This window comes from Amblyomma americanum, chromosome 1 (assembly GCF_052857255.1).
Source record: "Amblyomma americanum isolate KBUSLIRL-KWMA chromosome 1, ASM5285725v1, whole genome shotgun sequence".
Lineage (NCBI taxonomy): Eukaryota > Metazoa > Arthropoda > Arachnida > Ixodida > Ixodidae > Amblyomma > Amblyomma americanum.
The window spans coordinates 33,300,526-33,317,765 of NC_135497.1; the positions used below are offsets into that span (position 1 = coordinate 33,300,526).

The 17,240-nt window shown below is 47.0% G+C and overlaps 1 protein-coding gene across 2 annotated transcripts in view; it reads right to left on the reverse strand.

Moving 5' to 3' along the window:
* Positions 1-429: 429 nt before the first annotated feature.
* The window catches only part of LOC144112566 (uncharacterized), a 46,702-nt gene continuing 29,891 nt past the window's right edge, over positions 430-17,240 (reverse strand). Inside the window, exons 8-11 of one of the 2 annotated variants that reach the window (XM_077645375.1) lie at positions 14,901-14,947; positions 3,374-3,574; positions 2,162-2,362; positions 430-1,162 (exon numbers count right to left, since the gene is read on the reverse strand). In XM_077645375.1, coding sequence (XP_077501501.1) covers positions 611-1,162; positions 2,162-2,362; positions 3,374-3,574; positions 14,901-14,947 — 1,001 coding nt within the window. In that variant the 3' untranslated portion in view covers positions 430-610. The remainder of the gene's footprint in view (positions 1,163-2,161; positions 2,363-3,373; positions 3,575-14,900; positions 14,948-17,240) is intronic. The other variant, XM_077645378.1, reaches the window with a different exon arrangement.

Here is a 17,240-nt window from a genome sequence, read left to right on the forward strand (position 1 = left end):
CGTGGTTTTATGCTGCCAATAAATGCAGTCGTCAATTCCATACTGACAATAAAAGGTTGTACAGCGTCAATCAGTAACCATTTGCACTGCCAATGCTTATTTCGGTGTTTTCTTTACATTCTTAACGCAGCAAGATATTTTTTTAATACAAACTCTGCATCCTGCTGCATGGTGCCCGTTGGCTGCATACGAAGTGGGCGGATACGCGAGAGGCTGGGAACCACCGCTGAGGGGTTGCACTGTACGTAGCAAGATATATAGATCTTTCGAGGCAGATAATATGTTCAATACCTGAATACTTTGAAATATAATGAGGAGCGATGCTGACAGCATTACCATACCAGAGTTTATGCAACCAATAAGCAAAATAAGCAAAGTGTGCATGTGCTCACTGTTGGTTCCCAGGCATATGCGAGCAGCTGACGACACTTTAGTGATGATATATTTTATTCAGCCACATTGTAGGATACGGCTTGGCTTAAGCAAATCGGGCCTAAACAATAAAAATACGTGATAAACATAAAACAATAAAATATCTAATACAGGCATAACAAATAAAGGACCGTGCCACAGACTTTGGCGGGCAAAAACAATGACGTGTATGGGCCGCTCACTCGCCCCTGTGCGTCTTCTGGTGCCTCAGCAAGTTATCATTGCGGGAGAAGGTGCGCCCACACCACTCGCACAGGTACAGTCTTTCCCCAGTGTGCTTGCGGTAGTGCCTCGTCAGCGCATCGGAGCGGGCGAACTTCCGGCCGCAGTTTGCCCAGCCGCACTCGTACGGCTTCTCGCCGGTGTGCGAGCGCAGGTGCGCCTCGAAGTGCCTGCGCTTGGTGTGACGCCTGCCGCAATCAGGGTACGGGCAGATGTGGACGGCACCCCCTTTCACGCGTGTCGTCCCCTGCTGTCCACCGGGCTCTTTTCCTTCAGGCACAGCGAGAACTGAGGAGCTGCACCGGGGGCCTGTTTCCAGGTTGGCGGAGCCTATTGCAGTGCTGGCAGACTGGCCCTCTGTAGATGAGCAAAAACGTGTCACCGTGTCCACGTGAGGAGGAGTCTGCTGTTTGATGTGATGCTGCTGGTCTCCATGGAGGTCCCGACACTCCCGATTCTCACACTGGATGGGGTCCAGGCCCTCAGCTGGCTGACGCTGGTCCGAGAACTGCAGGCAGTTTTTTTTATTAGGACACTTTAATGTTTACCAGCGCGCTGATTGAATTATGTAAAAATGTGAAAATTCCAGTGCTCCTTATCTCGCCTCTACTAAGAGGTGTACACTGTCATTCTTTATGACCAAGGAAACACGTGTGGGGATATTTTTTGCAAAATATGCTCCGGCGTGCTCCATAGGTGCATCGTAGTAATTCCTAACAAGGCCGCGCCGAAGGTGTCTATTGGATTAACAAAGTACCCAAGTTTCAAAAGAAATTGCTCCAAAATCGTCGGACATCGCCAAAGCCTTCTGTAGATGTATTGATTCAGCGAGGACGAAATTAGGTTGGCGATGTCGGAGTGCATTACAGAACCCCCATCCGGGTACATCTGTCTTTCGCATGTGTAAGACAGCTTGCTTTAAAGTGATAATTGCTTCGTGAAGTATTATGATGCAGTTTACTGATGAAAAAGTCTGAAAAGCTCGACGATGTGAAAAAAATTTTTCCAAAAACTTGCACTCGAACAACTGCACACCCGCACTTGCAAAAACATACAAGACAGAAGATAAAAGCACACCGAATGGTTTGCTTGGTGGTTCGGTAGCAATCGGCATGCAATAACATATGCTACGCAGGCACACCGTTTTTCATTTGCAGGCACTTCACGTAAGCGGGACATGTATCACGTTGCCCTATCAAGGGTCAAGAACAACATTTTGCTATGCATCGGGAGGTTAGATAATTCGATTAATATGCTCAAACAGTATCTTACAATAAAATTGCCCCACAATCAAAAGTGATGTCCAAGGAAACTGGGCCTGCATTATTTGTCACAGTACATTCAAGGCACTCCTTCTGAAATCATGACAACCACATAACAAACAGCATACTATTTTAGGTGCTCGTAAATTGTGGCTTGTAACGAAGGGAAATCTCGCGAGCTCTGGCTTTTTAATAAAGCCGGGCAAAGAGGAGGCAGTCAAGTTGCGCTCGGCAAGAACACCCACCTGCCCGCTGGTTTCCTGATTCCCCTGTTTGATGAGATGCTGCTGGTCTCCCTGGAGGTCCCGACACTCCCGATTCTCACACTGGATGAGGTCATGCTCGGTATTCATAGGCAACAATTGAGTGGCCGGGACGTTGGCCTCGTGCTGGCTGCCATCGACGATGGAGTCCAGGCCCTCAGCCGGCTGACGCTGGTCCTGCAACTGCAGGCAGTGTTTTTATTAGGATATTTTACTGCTGCACCAGCGCGCCGACTGAATTATGTAAGAATGTGAAAATTCCACAGCTCGTTACCTGACCGCTCCTAAGAGGTGTACACTGAGTCATTATTTCTGACCAAGGAAACAAGTGCGAGGATATTTTTTGCAAATTATGATCTGGCGTGCTCCAAGCAGAATAGGCGCATCGTAGTAATTCCTAACAAAACCACTCCGAAGTTGTCTATTGGATTAACAAAGTGCCCAAGTTTCAAAAGAATTTTCTCCAAAATCGTCGGACATTGCCAAAGCCTTCTTTAGATGTATTGATTCAGCGAAGACGAAATTAGGTTGGCGATAGCGGAGCACGTTACACAACACCCACGCCTCTTGGTACATCAGTCTTTCGCATGTGTAAGCCAACTTGCTTTAGTTTTAATTGTTTGATGAAGTATTATGGTGCAGTTTACAGATGAAAAAGTCTCAAAAGCTTGACAATGTCGAGAAATCTTTTTTTTTCCAAAAAGCTGGGCCTCGTACAACTGCACACCAGTGCTTGTAAAAACATACAAGACAGAAGATAAAAGCACACCGAATGGTTTATTTGGTGGTTCAGTAGCTATCGGCATGCAATAACATATGCTACGCAGGCACACCGTTTTTCATTTGCAGGCACTTCACGTAAGCGGGACATGTATCACGTTGCCCTATCAAGGGTCAAGAACAAGATTTTGCTATGCATCGGAAGGTTAGACAATTCGGTTAATATGCTCAAACAGTATCTTACAATAAAATTGCCTCACAATTAAAAGTGATGTCCAAGGAAGCTGGACCTGCATTATTTGCCACAGTACATTCAAGGCACTCCTTCTGAAATCATGACAACCACATAACAGCACACTATTTTAGGTGCTCGTAAATTGCGGCTTGTAACAAGGGAAATCTCGTGAGCTCTGGCTTTTTAATAAAGCCGGGCAAAGAGGAGGTAGTCAAGTTGCGCTCGGCAAGAACACCCACCTGCCCGCTGGTTTCCTGATTACCCTGTGTAATGTGATGCTGCTGGTCTCCCTGGAGGTCCCGATACTCCCGATTCTCACACTGGATGAGGTCATGCTTGGTATTCATAGGCAACAATTGAGTGGCCGGGACATTGGCCTCGTGCTGGCTGCCATCGACGATGGAGTCCAGGCCCTCAGCCAGCTGACGCTGGTCCTGCAACTGCAGGCAGTGTTTTTATTAGGATATTTTACTGCTGCACCAGCGCCGACTGAATTATGTAAGAATGTGAAAATTCCACAGCTCGTTACCTGACCGCTCCTAAGAGGTGCATACTGTGTCATTATTTCTGACCAAGGAAACACGTGCGAGGATATTTTTTGCAAATTATGATCTGGCGTGCTCCAAGCAGAATAGGCGCATCGTAGTGATTCCTAACAAAACCACTCCGAAGTTGTCTATTAGATTAACAAAGTGCCCAAGTTTCAAAAGAATTTTCTCCAAAATCGTCGGAAATCGCCAAAGCCTTCTTTAGATGTATTGATTCAGTGAAGACAAAATTAGGTTGGCGACGGCAGAGCACATTACACAACACCCCCGCCCCCTTGGTACATCAGTCTTTCGCATGTGTAAGCCAACTTGCTTTAGTTTTAATTGCTTGATGAAGTATGATGCAGTTTACTGATGGAAAAGTCTCAAAAGCTCGATAATGTCGCGAAATCTTTTTTTTTTTACAAAAAGCTGGGCCTCGTACAACTGCTCACCTGCGCTTGTAAAAACATACAAGACAGAAGATAAAAGCACACCGAATGGTTTGTTTGGTGGTTCGGTAGCAATCGGCATGTAACATATGCTACGCAGGCACACCGTTTTTCGTTTTCAGGCACTTGACGTTAGCGGGACATGTATCACGTTGCCCTATCAAGGGTCAAGAACAAGATTTTGCTATGCACCGGAAGGTTACACCATTCCATCCATATGCTCAAACAGTATCTTACAATAAAATTGCCTCACAATTAAAAGTGATGTCCAAGGAAGCTGGACTTGCATTTGCCACAGTGCATTCTAGGCACTCCTTCCGAAATCATCACAACTCCATAACAAACAGCAGACTATTTTAGGTGCCCGGAAATTGCAATGAAGGGAAGTCTTCTCGCGAGCTCTTGCGTTTCGACGAAGCCAGCCAAAGAGAGAGGCAGTCAAGCTGTGCTCAGAAAGAACACCCACCTGCCCGCTGGTTTCCCAATTCTGCGCACACAGGGCGCAGCCACGAGCAGAAACCTTTAGGCTGGCCCCCTAAAGCGAGCCATATGGTCTGCAGCAAGCAACTGCAATGTTCTTAACCTTGGTCTAAGCAGATGGCGTGTAAAAATTGAATAGTAGCATGCCCAACTTTATGGCTTCAACCTGGTAAGAAAAATCAAATTCCTGGTTAAACATAACACTAGTGCATGCCATGAAAACTGCAAATTGCTGTCGGCCACTAATAATTGCACAAAATAAGTCCTGTTTCGTCGTTACTTTTCAGAAATACTAAAATATAAGAGGAACCAGTGGTAAATTACTGAAATACCGGGTGTGTAAGCGAACGCTTCCAAAAATTCCTGAAATATTGTCCAAGGAAGCTGGACTTGCATTTGCCACAGTGCATTCAAGGCATCCCTTCCGAAATCATGACAACCTTCCTCCTCCTTAAAAATGGTGTGCGTATGTATGCGCATTAACCACCGTGACGTGGTTTTCTGCGCATGTTACTGCCCCCCTGCTGCCCCTTCCTCAGTTTGCAGCGGTCTTCATGATGTATTAATTAATATCGCCGTCAGATTCCCAAATTCACCTATATTCCTGCTGGGTGATTTCAACTACTCTAATATAAGTTGGTCCGCCCTCATTCCGTTTGCCTCAGACCAGTCATCTGAAAACCGCAGCGTTTCTAAACGTGTGCGCTGATTGCAACTTCTCCCAAATCATAACGCAACCAACACGAACCACGCCGACTAGTTCCAATATCCTAGACTTGATTCTGACTACTTTCCGCTATGCTGTTCATTCACTCACTTTTATACCGGGTCTCAGTGACCACAGTATTATTCCATTCTCATTTGCAGGAACCGTGAGTCACTCTGCCCAAGCACCAAAGTTATAAGAAATTACAAGAAAGCAAACTTTGCTTCGATAAATAGAGAACTCGGAACATTTTAGGATGAATACCTACCAAATTTTTTTTTGCACGTAACTCGATGAAAACTGGTCTTTGTTAAAAAAAGATTTCGTTAACAGATAATTACATGCCCTGACGTGTCATATCGGGCAGGCAGCGATCCCCGTGGTTCAACATTACCTAAAATGGCTACTAAATAAAAAGAAAAGATTGTTTCGCAAGGCAAAATTTAGCAGTAGGCACGATGACTGGATTGTCTATCAAATAGCTAACTCTCAATACAAAATAGCAATGAAGAGCGCTAAACAAGAATTTTTTTCAAGAGACCCTGCCTTCTTTGCTGATTACAGACTTAAAAATTCTGGAACATTATTAGTGGCTCGAAATACAACATAACTTTATCCAATGAAAATGGCATTGTTATTCTCAGGGAAAAAAGTTGCGTTGCACCTAATGAAGTATTTTCAAGCATCCTTTTGCGACTGCAGTCTGTTTCCTTGCCTGTTATTGATGACATGAATTTTCTTCCAATGGACACTGTACTCATTGACTCAGTCGGTGTGCAAACTTGAGAACTTAAAGCTGTCTTAGTCCTCGGGCATAGATGGTATTAATTCGAAGTTTTTGAAGAGTATGGTTGTATACTCATCCATAATCCTCTCTAACCTGTTTACTCAATCTTTAATTCTTCAGTGTTACCAAACAATTCGAAGGTGGGCTAGGTGGTACCATTGTTCAAGTCTGGTGATGCCCTTTCACCGACTAAATATAGACCAATTTCCTTAAGTAGCGTTCCATGCAAAATACTCGAACATATTGTCACCGAAAAACGTAGCAAGAAGCGGGAAACGCAGCCGTATACTGGGGCGAGGCTTGCCGAACCGCCGCTCTCGTTCGAGACAAAAGACGTTCGGACACGCGCTGGGAGACAGGTTCGGCTACCAGGTGGCGCCGGCAGAATGTCAGCAGTGTGGCATTGCCCCCCTCCCTTCCAAGAGTCATCGACTCGATGCTGCACGCAAGGGGGAAAATACGAAAGGTGGAAGGTAGCAGCGCGAGTGTCTTCACGGAAAGGGGCTAACGGGAGTAATATGGCTTTATTCGCGCCACGTGGACTACTTCGGACGTCTGTTGTCGAGATGACCGGACAGCTCCTTGAGGGAGCACCTCGTAGGTCACCACGCTGAGGCGGCGTAACACCTGGTATGGACCAAAGTAACGGCGAAGAAGCTTCTGAGAGCGGCCTCGCAAACGGATCGGACTCCATACCCAGACTTGGTCACTTGGTGTGTAAATCACCTCCCTGCGGCGGAGGTTGTAGCGCTCGGCGTCGCATTATTGTTGGCACCGGATTCGTTGTCGAGCAACTTGGCAAGCGGCTTCGGCGTCACGAACAAATTGTTAAGCGTCCACGACAGAGGAGGGAGTAGGATCCGGAAACATGGCGTCCAGCATGGTCAAGGCTTCACAACCGTGCACCAAATGGAATCGAGTGAATCGCATCGTTTCGCGAAGCACACTGTTGTACGTGAACGTGATGTAAAGCAGTATCCGGTCCCAGTACGCATGGTCATCGTCGACATACATAGAAAGCATATCGGCAATTGTCTTGTTAAGCACAATAGCCAAACGGGCGAGTTGGTGGTACATATTGGTGGAAAACAGCACAACGACGCGGACAGAGTGGAAGAAAATACAGGACAAGCGCTGACTCACAACTGAAATTTATTTAAGGGAAGCAGTACATCTTATAGAAAAAGTGGCCAACTTATCAGCTATTACATAGACAAAACCCAAGTTTCTACGTGGCATCGAGGAATGCAACCTCACTGTCATATAATGAAATAGATGGCTTACTGACACATAACTTTGTTTTCTTCTTCATGTGATATGCTTCTATAATCTCACGCGTTAATCCAGACGGGTGTTTGTAAAGGATATCACAGTAAGGCAATGAAGGAAAACAAAATTGGCAGTCTCGAACATGGTCAACTAGATGATTAGATTTGTTAGCTTCAAGATTATTTGCATGCTCTTTCAAACGTGTATTGATGCAAAGCCCCGTCTGCCCGATATATATTTGTCCGCATGACATTGGGATTTTGTACACAGCCTCTTCTGCGCATGGCACATACATTGTTTCGTGCTTAACCCCACAAGTTGTTTCAGATTCTTTTCGTTGCTCAGCCTTTCTTTCCAAAACAGCACAAACCCTTTTAAGTTTCTTGGGTGCTGAAAAAACCACCCCTACGCCATACCTTTTTGCCACATTTTTAAGATTATGTGACATATGGTGTACGTATGGGAGGATGGCAAACATTTTCCTTTCCTTCTCTTTTCCCGGACTAGGGACCAAAGATGGATTCCTAAGCTTTTTGGCTACCTTGTTACAGCCCAATAACATAACACCATCCAAGTATCCAGCTTCCTTCAACCTTTTAATTTGTTCGTTGAAGCTGTTGGTTGCCATATGGATACAAGATTTTGATAATGAGGACAAAAGAGATGAGACCACAATTCCTGTTTTAACTGTTTTGGAATGATGCGATTTATAATTTAACAGCGGTTTTCCCGGCCGCTCAGTCAGTCCGTTTGTTTGCGGATGGTAAGCTTTAGTCTTGCGATGGCTGGTGCCACCGAGTCGAAGTACCTCGCTCGTAAGTGCCGACGTAAATGCAGTGCCCTTGTCAGTTAATACGACTGTTGGGGCTCCGTGACGAAGCAGGATGTTGTGAATGAAAAAAATGTGCAACTTCGGTGGCGGTGCCACGGGGAAGGGCCTTAGTCTCACAGTAGCGGTGGCTAAGATAGTGGCAACAGCAATATCTCGGTTACCCATGGAAGACTCCGGAAATGGGCCGAGTAAGTCCATGCCGACTTCTTGAAATGGGAGGCGTGGGGGATCGATAGGCTGCAGGAGCCTGGCTGGTTTAGTCGGCGGCGTCTTACGGCGCTGACACTCATGACAGGTTCGCATGTAGCGGTGGACAACAGCAGCAAGCCTGGGCCAGTAGTACTTGTGGCATATGCGTGCTAACGTGCGGGAAAACTTGAGGTGACCCGAGGGAAGGTAGTCATGGCATGCATGCAGAACTTCGTCATGAAGCGTTGTAGGCACTACAAGCAGACAGACAGTGTCCGTTGGGCCGTAGTTCTTTTTGTAGAGGACACCACCGCGCAAGCAAAACGATGACAGTCCGCACTTGAAGAGTCGAGGTGGTGATAGAGCGGTTACCTCGAGGTACTCAATGAAAGGCAGCAGTTCGGAGTCGTCCCTCTGTTGGCGGGCAAGAGTGGGTGTGGTGACAGCACCGAAAAAGTGGAATTGTCATCAGACTCGTCCGCGGGGCAGGGAATAGGAGCACGGGAGAGACAGTCAGCATCACTGTGTTTCTGGCCGGACTTGTGCACGATGGTGACATCAAATTCTTGTAAGCGAATGCTCCATCGAGCAAGCCGCCCCCGAGGGATCTTTCAGGTTCTCCAGCCAACACAGTGAATGATGGTCGCTCACGACCCGAAACGGGCGGCCATACAAGTACGGTCAAAATTTTGTAACTGCCCACAGCACAGCCAGACATTCCTTTTTCGTGGTGGAATAATTGACTTCGTAACAGGATAAAGTGCGACTGGCGAAAGCGATCACGCGTTCTAGAGCATCCTGCCGCTGAGCAAGGACCGCACAGAGACCAATGTTACTGGCATCAGTGTGCAGTTCTGTGTCGGCCTCTTCGTCGAAGTGACCAAGCATAGGCGCACATTGGAGACGGGATTTGAGTTCCGTGAAGGCTCTATCCTGGTCCTCGCCCCAGAAGGCGGGTCAGAGGCTCTGCTAGCTTGGAGAAATTTGTGAACAAACCGGCGATAGTATGCACAGAGGCCCAAGAAACGATGCAGGCTCCGTTTGTCTGTTGTCTTGGGGAAGGCAGCTACAGCGGCCGTCTTTTCGGGGTCTGGACTAACACCTCGAGCGCTGACAATGTGACCAAGAAACTTCAGCTCATGAAACGCAAAGTGACATTTTTCTGGCTTGAGAGAGAGACCAGCGGAATGCAGTGACACCAATCGGCGTCTGCACCTGTCGCATCCGGACCCGCAGTCTCTTTTACTGGTTCTTTTGCCGTATTACGTGACTGTACGAAATGTCTCATCCTGGGCATAGATTTCCTTCAAGAGTATGGTGCGGTGATCGACCTTAGAGAGCCCATGGTATCTTTTTCGGCACAACGAGCCGTTGACACCAACACCGAGCCCAGCAGAGTAATTTTGCGTGTATATGACGATCGCATAACGATCCCTCCGAGAGCCAGAAAGTTCGTCACAGTCGACTGTAATGACAGCACCGGCACTCTTGGCATCGCTGAAGCGAACGTGTCACTGCTACTCGCTCAGCAAGTTTGTGTCGCTCTAGGCCTAGTAGAACTTGCCAACGGTCGCACCGACATCTTAATCACCAACTTAACCCGTGAACCACAGCATTTTACCAAGACAGCGGTCATCGCTTATTTTGACGAGCTTGGAGAGTGTACCAGGCAGTGCTCTTTGTCGACCACGTCCGACCTCGACGAGACGACGGCTACAGCCATTCCGACTGACATAAACCCGCACCTCTCGGCCAGTCAGAAACGCGTGGAAAACCTCATCTCTTCCTTCCGCGACAGTTTTGCATCGACTTCCAAGGTACAACAGACGCCGCTCACCCAGCACCTCCACCAAATGTCACCGACAAACGTAGCAAGAAGTGGAAAACACAGCCGTTTACTGGGGCGAGGCTTGCCGAACCACCGCGCTCATTCGAGACAAAAAAAGACGTTCGGCCACGCGCTGGGAGACAGGTTCGGCCACCAGGTGACGCCGGCAGAATGTCAGCAGTGTGGCATTATAATCTATTCCAACCTGGTTAATTTTCTTGAAATAACTCATTCTTTACGCCACATCAGCATGAGTTTCGCAAATCTTTTCGTATGAGACACAGCTCACATCTTTCACTGATGACGTTCTTGCTGCCATAGACACTGGATCCTACATCGACTGCATATATATAGATTGCTCCACAACGTTTGATCTTGTTAACCATCAATTACTTTGTTTGAAGCTTAGCAGGCTTAACATTGATCCCAGCCTTTTATCACGGATCGAAAATTTTCTCAACAGAACAGTTCGTATATGCCAATAACTCTGATTCTTCTCCTTCTCCAGTTTACTCCAGCATACCCAAGGGTTCTGTGCTGGGACCATTACTTTTCTTTTTCTACATCAATGACTTGCCTGACCATATTAACTCTTCTATTAGATTGTTCGCCGATGACTGCGTAAATTACAGAGCGATTTCTTCTATCTCTTACTCCGCCCAACTTCAGTCCGACGTTAACAGCATATCCGACTGATGTAACACCTGGAACATGCGCCTTAAAGGGACAGTGAAGAGAACTCTATCAATTTTTTTTGTTAGAAAAATCTGATAGTTCGGCATTTTATAGCTTTGTTGCCGCTTGTCCGGGAGCGAAAGATGCATTTATTTCAAAGAAACTTGGATTCGATGTTGAAAAAGTTCTTCCCGCCGCTCCGATTCAAACTCGAGAACTCTTATGACGTCACAGGACGGAGTGACGTGAAAGGTGACGTAAACGGAGACTCCGTGATTTCTGGCGGCTAGCGGTGCGGTCTAGCAGCTGCCGAAATGAAAGCTAGCGCTGCCGCACGTTGAAGGCATCTATCGGGGGTCGCTACTGTCGCTTCGTTTACGTTTGCATCGGCGTCTTGCCAGCGTTACGATGGATCCCGCTCCCGAAACCGACGACGTAGTTCTCGCAAAAACTCCTGCCTGCATCTCAGCGACCTCAGCCCCACACAGCGTGTGATGCTTTTGAGGGAGCACGGTTAGGTTAGGCGCAGGCGGGTCGTTTCCCCCTTCCTCAGTGAGCAGCCGTTGCAAACCAAATATCATAACCCCAGTGCGGGGAGTCGCGAGGGGCCAGGACAAAGGCCGGCGTCTTGCGCCCATCGGAGGCTGGCCAGGGCTTTGGGGCCAACGGATTGCGATTTCTTGGAACTGCGCGGTTGCACGGTGCAGCAGGCGGTGTCGAGGTCTCCCACGGTTGCAAGGGCCAAGTTATTTTTTGCCACAAAAAAACGGATGGGTGCTCTAGGGCGGCCGCGTTTAAAGTCGGCGGCTTGAAACTAAAGCCGGCGCACGACGCTTCAACGGCTTCCGCTAGATCCAACGGGTCCACTGGATCGGACTCTCTCACCCACTTGCATGTACCTTCAGATATGTACTGTGAATGGATTAAATTAGCTGAGCTCGAAAAGAACAGCTCCGCCCAACTGCCGAAGCTATTGAATTACGTCACAACGCGCACCTCGCCGCGGAGCCGAAGCAGTCTGGCCGGGCCGTTGGCAGCTGGCCAACTCGGTGCGAAATAGAGACATGCTCCAAGTCTCTGCCAGTGCAGTCAGAGTGCGTCGAAGCCGCTGAACGCGTTGGCGGTCAAGTGCAGTTGAAGTATAGAGGGTCTCGGTTTGGCCGATGTGACGTTGCCGTGCAGCGTGCACGCGCGCGTTACGCCGGAGTATAAACATGCCTTAACAGAGCCTGCGCTTAACCACTACTCAACATATTCGGTGGCAGCATCTATGGCGGCACTGAAACCCCCACCCACTCATTGAATAAAAAAAAAACACTGTGCCGAGACTGAATCGCCAGGGCGTGGCACACCGCCACGACGGCTCAAGGTACAATTGTCAATAAAGGCGCATCTAGTGAATGCACTCTTCTGATACAGCAGTCTCCGCACTTTCGCTACCTATATCCTCGCCTAACAATGCTATAGGCCATCTCAGCAATTTTTCTTCACTGCCTTGTACCTTGTCTCCCGTCCCTAATAAACGATTTCCGTTAAGTAGTTTGTGGCACAGCCGGGAAGGTTTCACCGGGCGAGCGTGCAAAGACACAAGTGCTCTTTATACTGCGAACTACCTTGTACGATCACTGACCATCGTGTCATCATAGTTTTTCATCGACCATGGCGGCCATCTGACCAGCATTAACAGGCTCCTTCAAAGGTTGACTAGCACTTGAAGTGGCACTTGAGGAGTTCCTCTGCTGTTCGGCGCTTGTAAATCGAGGCGCGTCAAAAACAAAATCACGGCGGTACGCAAAGCTCATAGACGCGAAGCGCCATAACAAATCGAAACTCACCTGGCCGCCTGTGGCGCCGCCAGGCATCAGTTTTCTTTGCTTCCAACATTCAGGTTGTCTTTTGTCTGTCTTCCTTGTTCGATAAAAGAGCACCATCGGTTTTAAAACAAAACTTACTTCAATATTGAACTTCGCAACCTTCATTTGTAAGCCTGAGATTCGGAGTAAGGAAAATTATAGTCATTGTCTGCTACGCGGCCGTCGCTTTTGACAGGCCTGATGGTCACATCTGCAGGCACTTTTGTGCGTGCGCGCGTGCGTGTGTGCGTGCGCGCACTTGGCGACCAGCTTATCGGGTTGCGTGCAAACTGCCCACCAGGCTAGTGGCAGGTAAATTAATGGTTGATCGCGACGAGAGCTCGCTCGGGAACAGCAACCTGGGTCTAACAAGCCCTACCAATGGCAGGACATGGAGCACATCGCTATATGGAGAACTTCCATCTGTGAACAATGAATCCGAACGCCGGAACCAAAGTGAAAATCGAAGTGCTAGCACACATAATTCACGTTCGGCCTAACTGCTCATATCGAGCGTAAATTTCCTCCTTTTTATCCTGCGGTTGTCTGTCGTGTGACGTATACCTTCGAGCTGTCCATTGAACCCTCCTCCTCCACTCTCCTCTTCTCGCACTCTTTCATCCTCTGCTCCGCTTCGCGGTTACGCCGAGGCACGCGCCGCTCAGCCCGGCAACGGGCACCCAAGAGCTGCACTCTAAAGATTACAGGATTGCTCTAAAGTCTGCTTAAGAGCACAAATGCGAAAGCCTTTCCCGTCCTCTTTCGCCCTGCATATTTATTTTCTTTTATTTTCTGTATTTTCATTTCTCTTTTTGGTTTTATATTGTTTTTATTTTTATTAATTATTTTTTGCATTTTGTTTTTATTTTTTATTACTGGTTTTTATTTCACTACCTTTACGGTTGCTTAATCAATTTTACATTTTTGTTTTATGTACCACACAACAATTTTCGCTTGCACAAAGAAATATCAGTATTTCCCCATTAGTCTTGGCTATAACGGAGTGGAACGCTTTACCTGCTAGCATTGTGGCTATTAACGAATCATCGTCTTTCCGTTCATCGTTAATATTTCTTGAATCAGGCGCAGCATCGTCGTCTCCTTGAACTTGCCGCCTTGTACCTTTGCTTTGCCTTGTACGTGTACATATTTTTGTTTATTGCACACTGCACCATGCACACGATGTATAAACCGACCCAATTTCATAATTGTTCTTTCATTCGTTTTCTCAGTATTATGTACGAAATGAACCCTTGAGTATTTTTGTTATTTGCTGTCCCCCCTATGGAATGCCCAGCCGGGCCCTTAGGGTACTTAAATAAATAAATAAAATAAATAAATTATTGACAGTTCGTGTGGACAACTTCCGTACATGCTACTCATATGAGCCAAGAAAGGCTTTCGCCTTAAAATCAGTGCCGAAGTGGCAGACGAGGAGAATCTTTGAACTTGCCTTGTCTGTCATCTGTCGTTCCATCTTCGTTTATGCGCTGTGCTTCCACAGATCGCCAACTTGCCCAAACTCACTGTCTCCTAAAGGACAATCATTAGTTCTGGTTCCTCATGGCGAGCCTGCCCTAAAGCTAGTGTGCAGCGCTATCATCTGGATGCGCTAAAGATAATCTGCCGATGTCTGCGCCCACTGCTGCGTAGTCTGCGACACGGCAGACAATATCGAGTACATGGTCACTTTCCTGTTCCTAATATCTTTTGTCTCTCACAAGTAGGCGCCAGGTGTCATTCGCACAGCCTGACACCAGTTTATACGGACACAACAAAAAAGAAATAGCGGCCACAGTGGCTGAGTGGTTATGGGGCTCGGCTGCTGGCCCGAAAGACGCGGGTTCGATGCCACGCCGCGGCAGTCGAATTTCAACGGTATCGATCCCGGCCGCAGCAGTTGAATTTCGATGGAGACGAAATTGTCGAGGCCTGTGTACTGTGCAATATAAGTGCTTGTTAAAGAACCTCAGGCGGTCCAAATTTCTGGAGCCCTTCACTACAGCATCTCTCATATACCCTTAGTCTCTTTGGAATGTTAAACCCCAATAGAAACAAAATAAAACCAAATTTATTAAGCATTGAACACCAGCTCAGGCCATCAGGTTTGACTATGCAATGCAGGTCAAGGCAAAAAGGGCAGTGTGAAGATGGAATGCTGTCCTTACCTCACTGGGCTCGACAACCATAGGTTCCTCTTCTCCAGTGGGAACACCTTGGACGAAATGCAGGACATGAATAAGGTGTGGCAGAAACTTAAGGCGCATCATGTAGGATGCTTACACAAAGCCACTTTGCACAAAACACACCCCGTGCATTTATCAGCTATAGTGATGGAATTCGGCCCATCGTGTTACACACGCGTCAAGCGCACCACCAGCTCTTATGGGGTCCAGGTCGTTGCAAGTTTACGGAGCCTTATATGTCATTCCTATATCACGGACGTTGCGGTGGGATTTGTTAGTTGCCAAAGCCTGCCTTCCTGGGGCAGTTTTTAATGCAACAACATTAGAAGCCTGATCGGAAACAAAAATGTGTCGTCGGTCTTAAAGTTCGCTGACTGGCTGGAGTAAAGTGATGTCACCGGGCCAGATATTGGCTTTGGCTGGAGAGAAGTGACGCCACCACACTGAAAAGTATGCCACTGCCGGCAAAGGCATCATTAGCGTCCTTCTAACGCTGTTGCAATATCAACACTTTGAAATTAGGGGTCGCTGTGAAATTTCTTTACGTACAGACATCTTAACCGCGTCCAAGAAGAGAGGGCACAGAACAGAAAGAAACTGTTAACATCTGCCCACACAGCAAGCCCTTGATTAACGGTAAAAAGACCTGCTTACACAATGTAAAGGAGAAGGCGATGTTAAAACATGCACAAAAAATAAAATATAAATATTTTCTTGATGATATTCTTAACAATCTTCTCATCACTCAACTTTTAGAACGAAAATATTTTAATCCCTACGCCTTCATGGAAAATAGCAAAATGAATGATTTTATTGGCCAAAGTATGAGGCTATGCTGTAATTGAGCTGATGGCGAGCGCTTGTGCGTCAGTAAAAACAGAATTAAGCGAGCAGGGGACCTTTGTAGTTTACCATTTATTCACTGATAGCAGGCCAGCTTTACATGAAACACTAATAGGTTTGAGTTTTTGCCATTCATAAATTTGGGAGCGAGTTTGTGACTATTAACCTTAAAGTGCGTCCCTGCACATTTTTCAGTTGAGCTGTTCCCATCTTCTGTGAAGATACAAACCATATAGGGCCACAATTAGGCCAGTCAGAACTCTCCAAACTTTTTTCTTAGAGCATCGGGTGCCCCTTTTTGGTTGAAATAAAGACTGATTTTATCTGATACGATTTGCTTGAATAGCACTGCATTCAATTTTGGGGCATGTAAGAATGGCAAAGCACGTCCTTCTCCCACACTAGCTCCGATGTTTAGAATGGAGGTCTGCACGGAACTAAGTCTCAGAGATAACCAAAACAAACCGCGATAACCCTTCACGTCTTTGTGCTTCAATGCACGGTCGTCTCGTAACTATTGTCACGCGGTTGGCATGACGTTGAGGACGCAGACGTGGATGCCATTAGACAAAAGACTCTCAGTAAACTCAAAATGTTTATGGGGCGAACTCGCATTGGTAAATACAACTCGGTGACAGTGGAGAGCAAGAGTGTGCTCGGAGGTCGACGAAGGTGAGAGTAATCTCCACTCTAGGCTGCGCTGAAATTAAAGAGGCTACTACGAACCTTCGTGATAAGGTCCCTGAAAAGTTTAGGACAATTTTCAACATAATAAAAACACCTTCATGCGACTACAGTTATGTATTTCAGGCGAACCTGATCAACTTTTGCGTAACAAAAAAAAATATGACCACATGCTCGGGGCTGTGAGCACGGAGCATGAAAAATCACCGGTTTTCTATCGTGCTCGCACTGCATTAACCTTCCAGTGCGCATACTATCACGACGGAAAGAAATGCGAACAACGTGGCGCCTACCCGCTGCACAGTTCGAATATCTTTTGATCGCGCTTTTACCTGGGTGGTAAAAAAGGTCGCCACCGTCTGGAAGACGAAGTAGCAAGCATTAGCTGTTTGGTTTACTAGATGAAGAAAGCGAAGAAGAACGCGCCATTCGTCTCGAGAAACGGAATGTAATACCCTTTGAAATGGGGTGGATTGCCACCATGCTTGGCTACGTGTGCACGCACGGAGCCTATCTGAACTGTCGCTGCCTAGCGCCATGTATCAGAGAAATTACGGTGCACGTCTACCCATGGTCGAGTTGCACCCCCTCAAGATACTTTCAAAACAGAATTTGCTTCGTTTGGGGGGTCAAGGTGGGCCTAGAATTCGGCTTGCGGTGCGATATAGTAGAGCTTCAATTAGTAATTGAATGTATACAATGTTTACCTATTATTTAATTGTGGCTTTATTTCTATACCACAACCCATAGGGTTTTATTTGCTTACCAAATTCGGTTTACAACTGTCCCCGGATG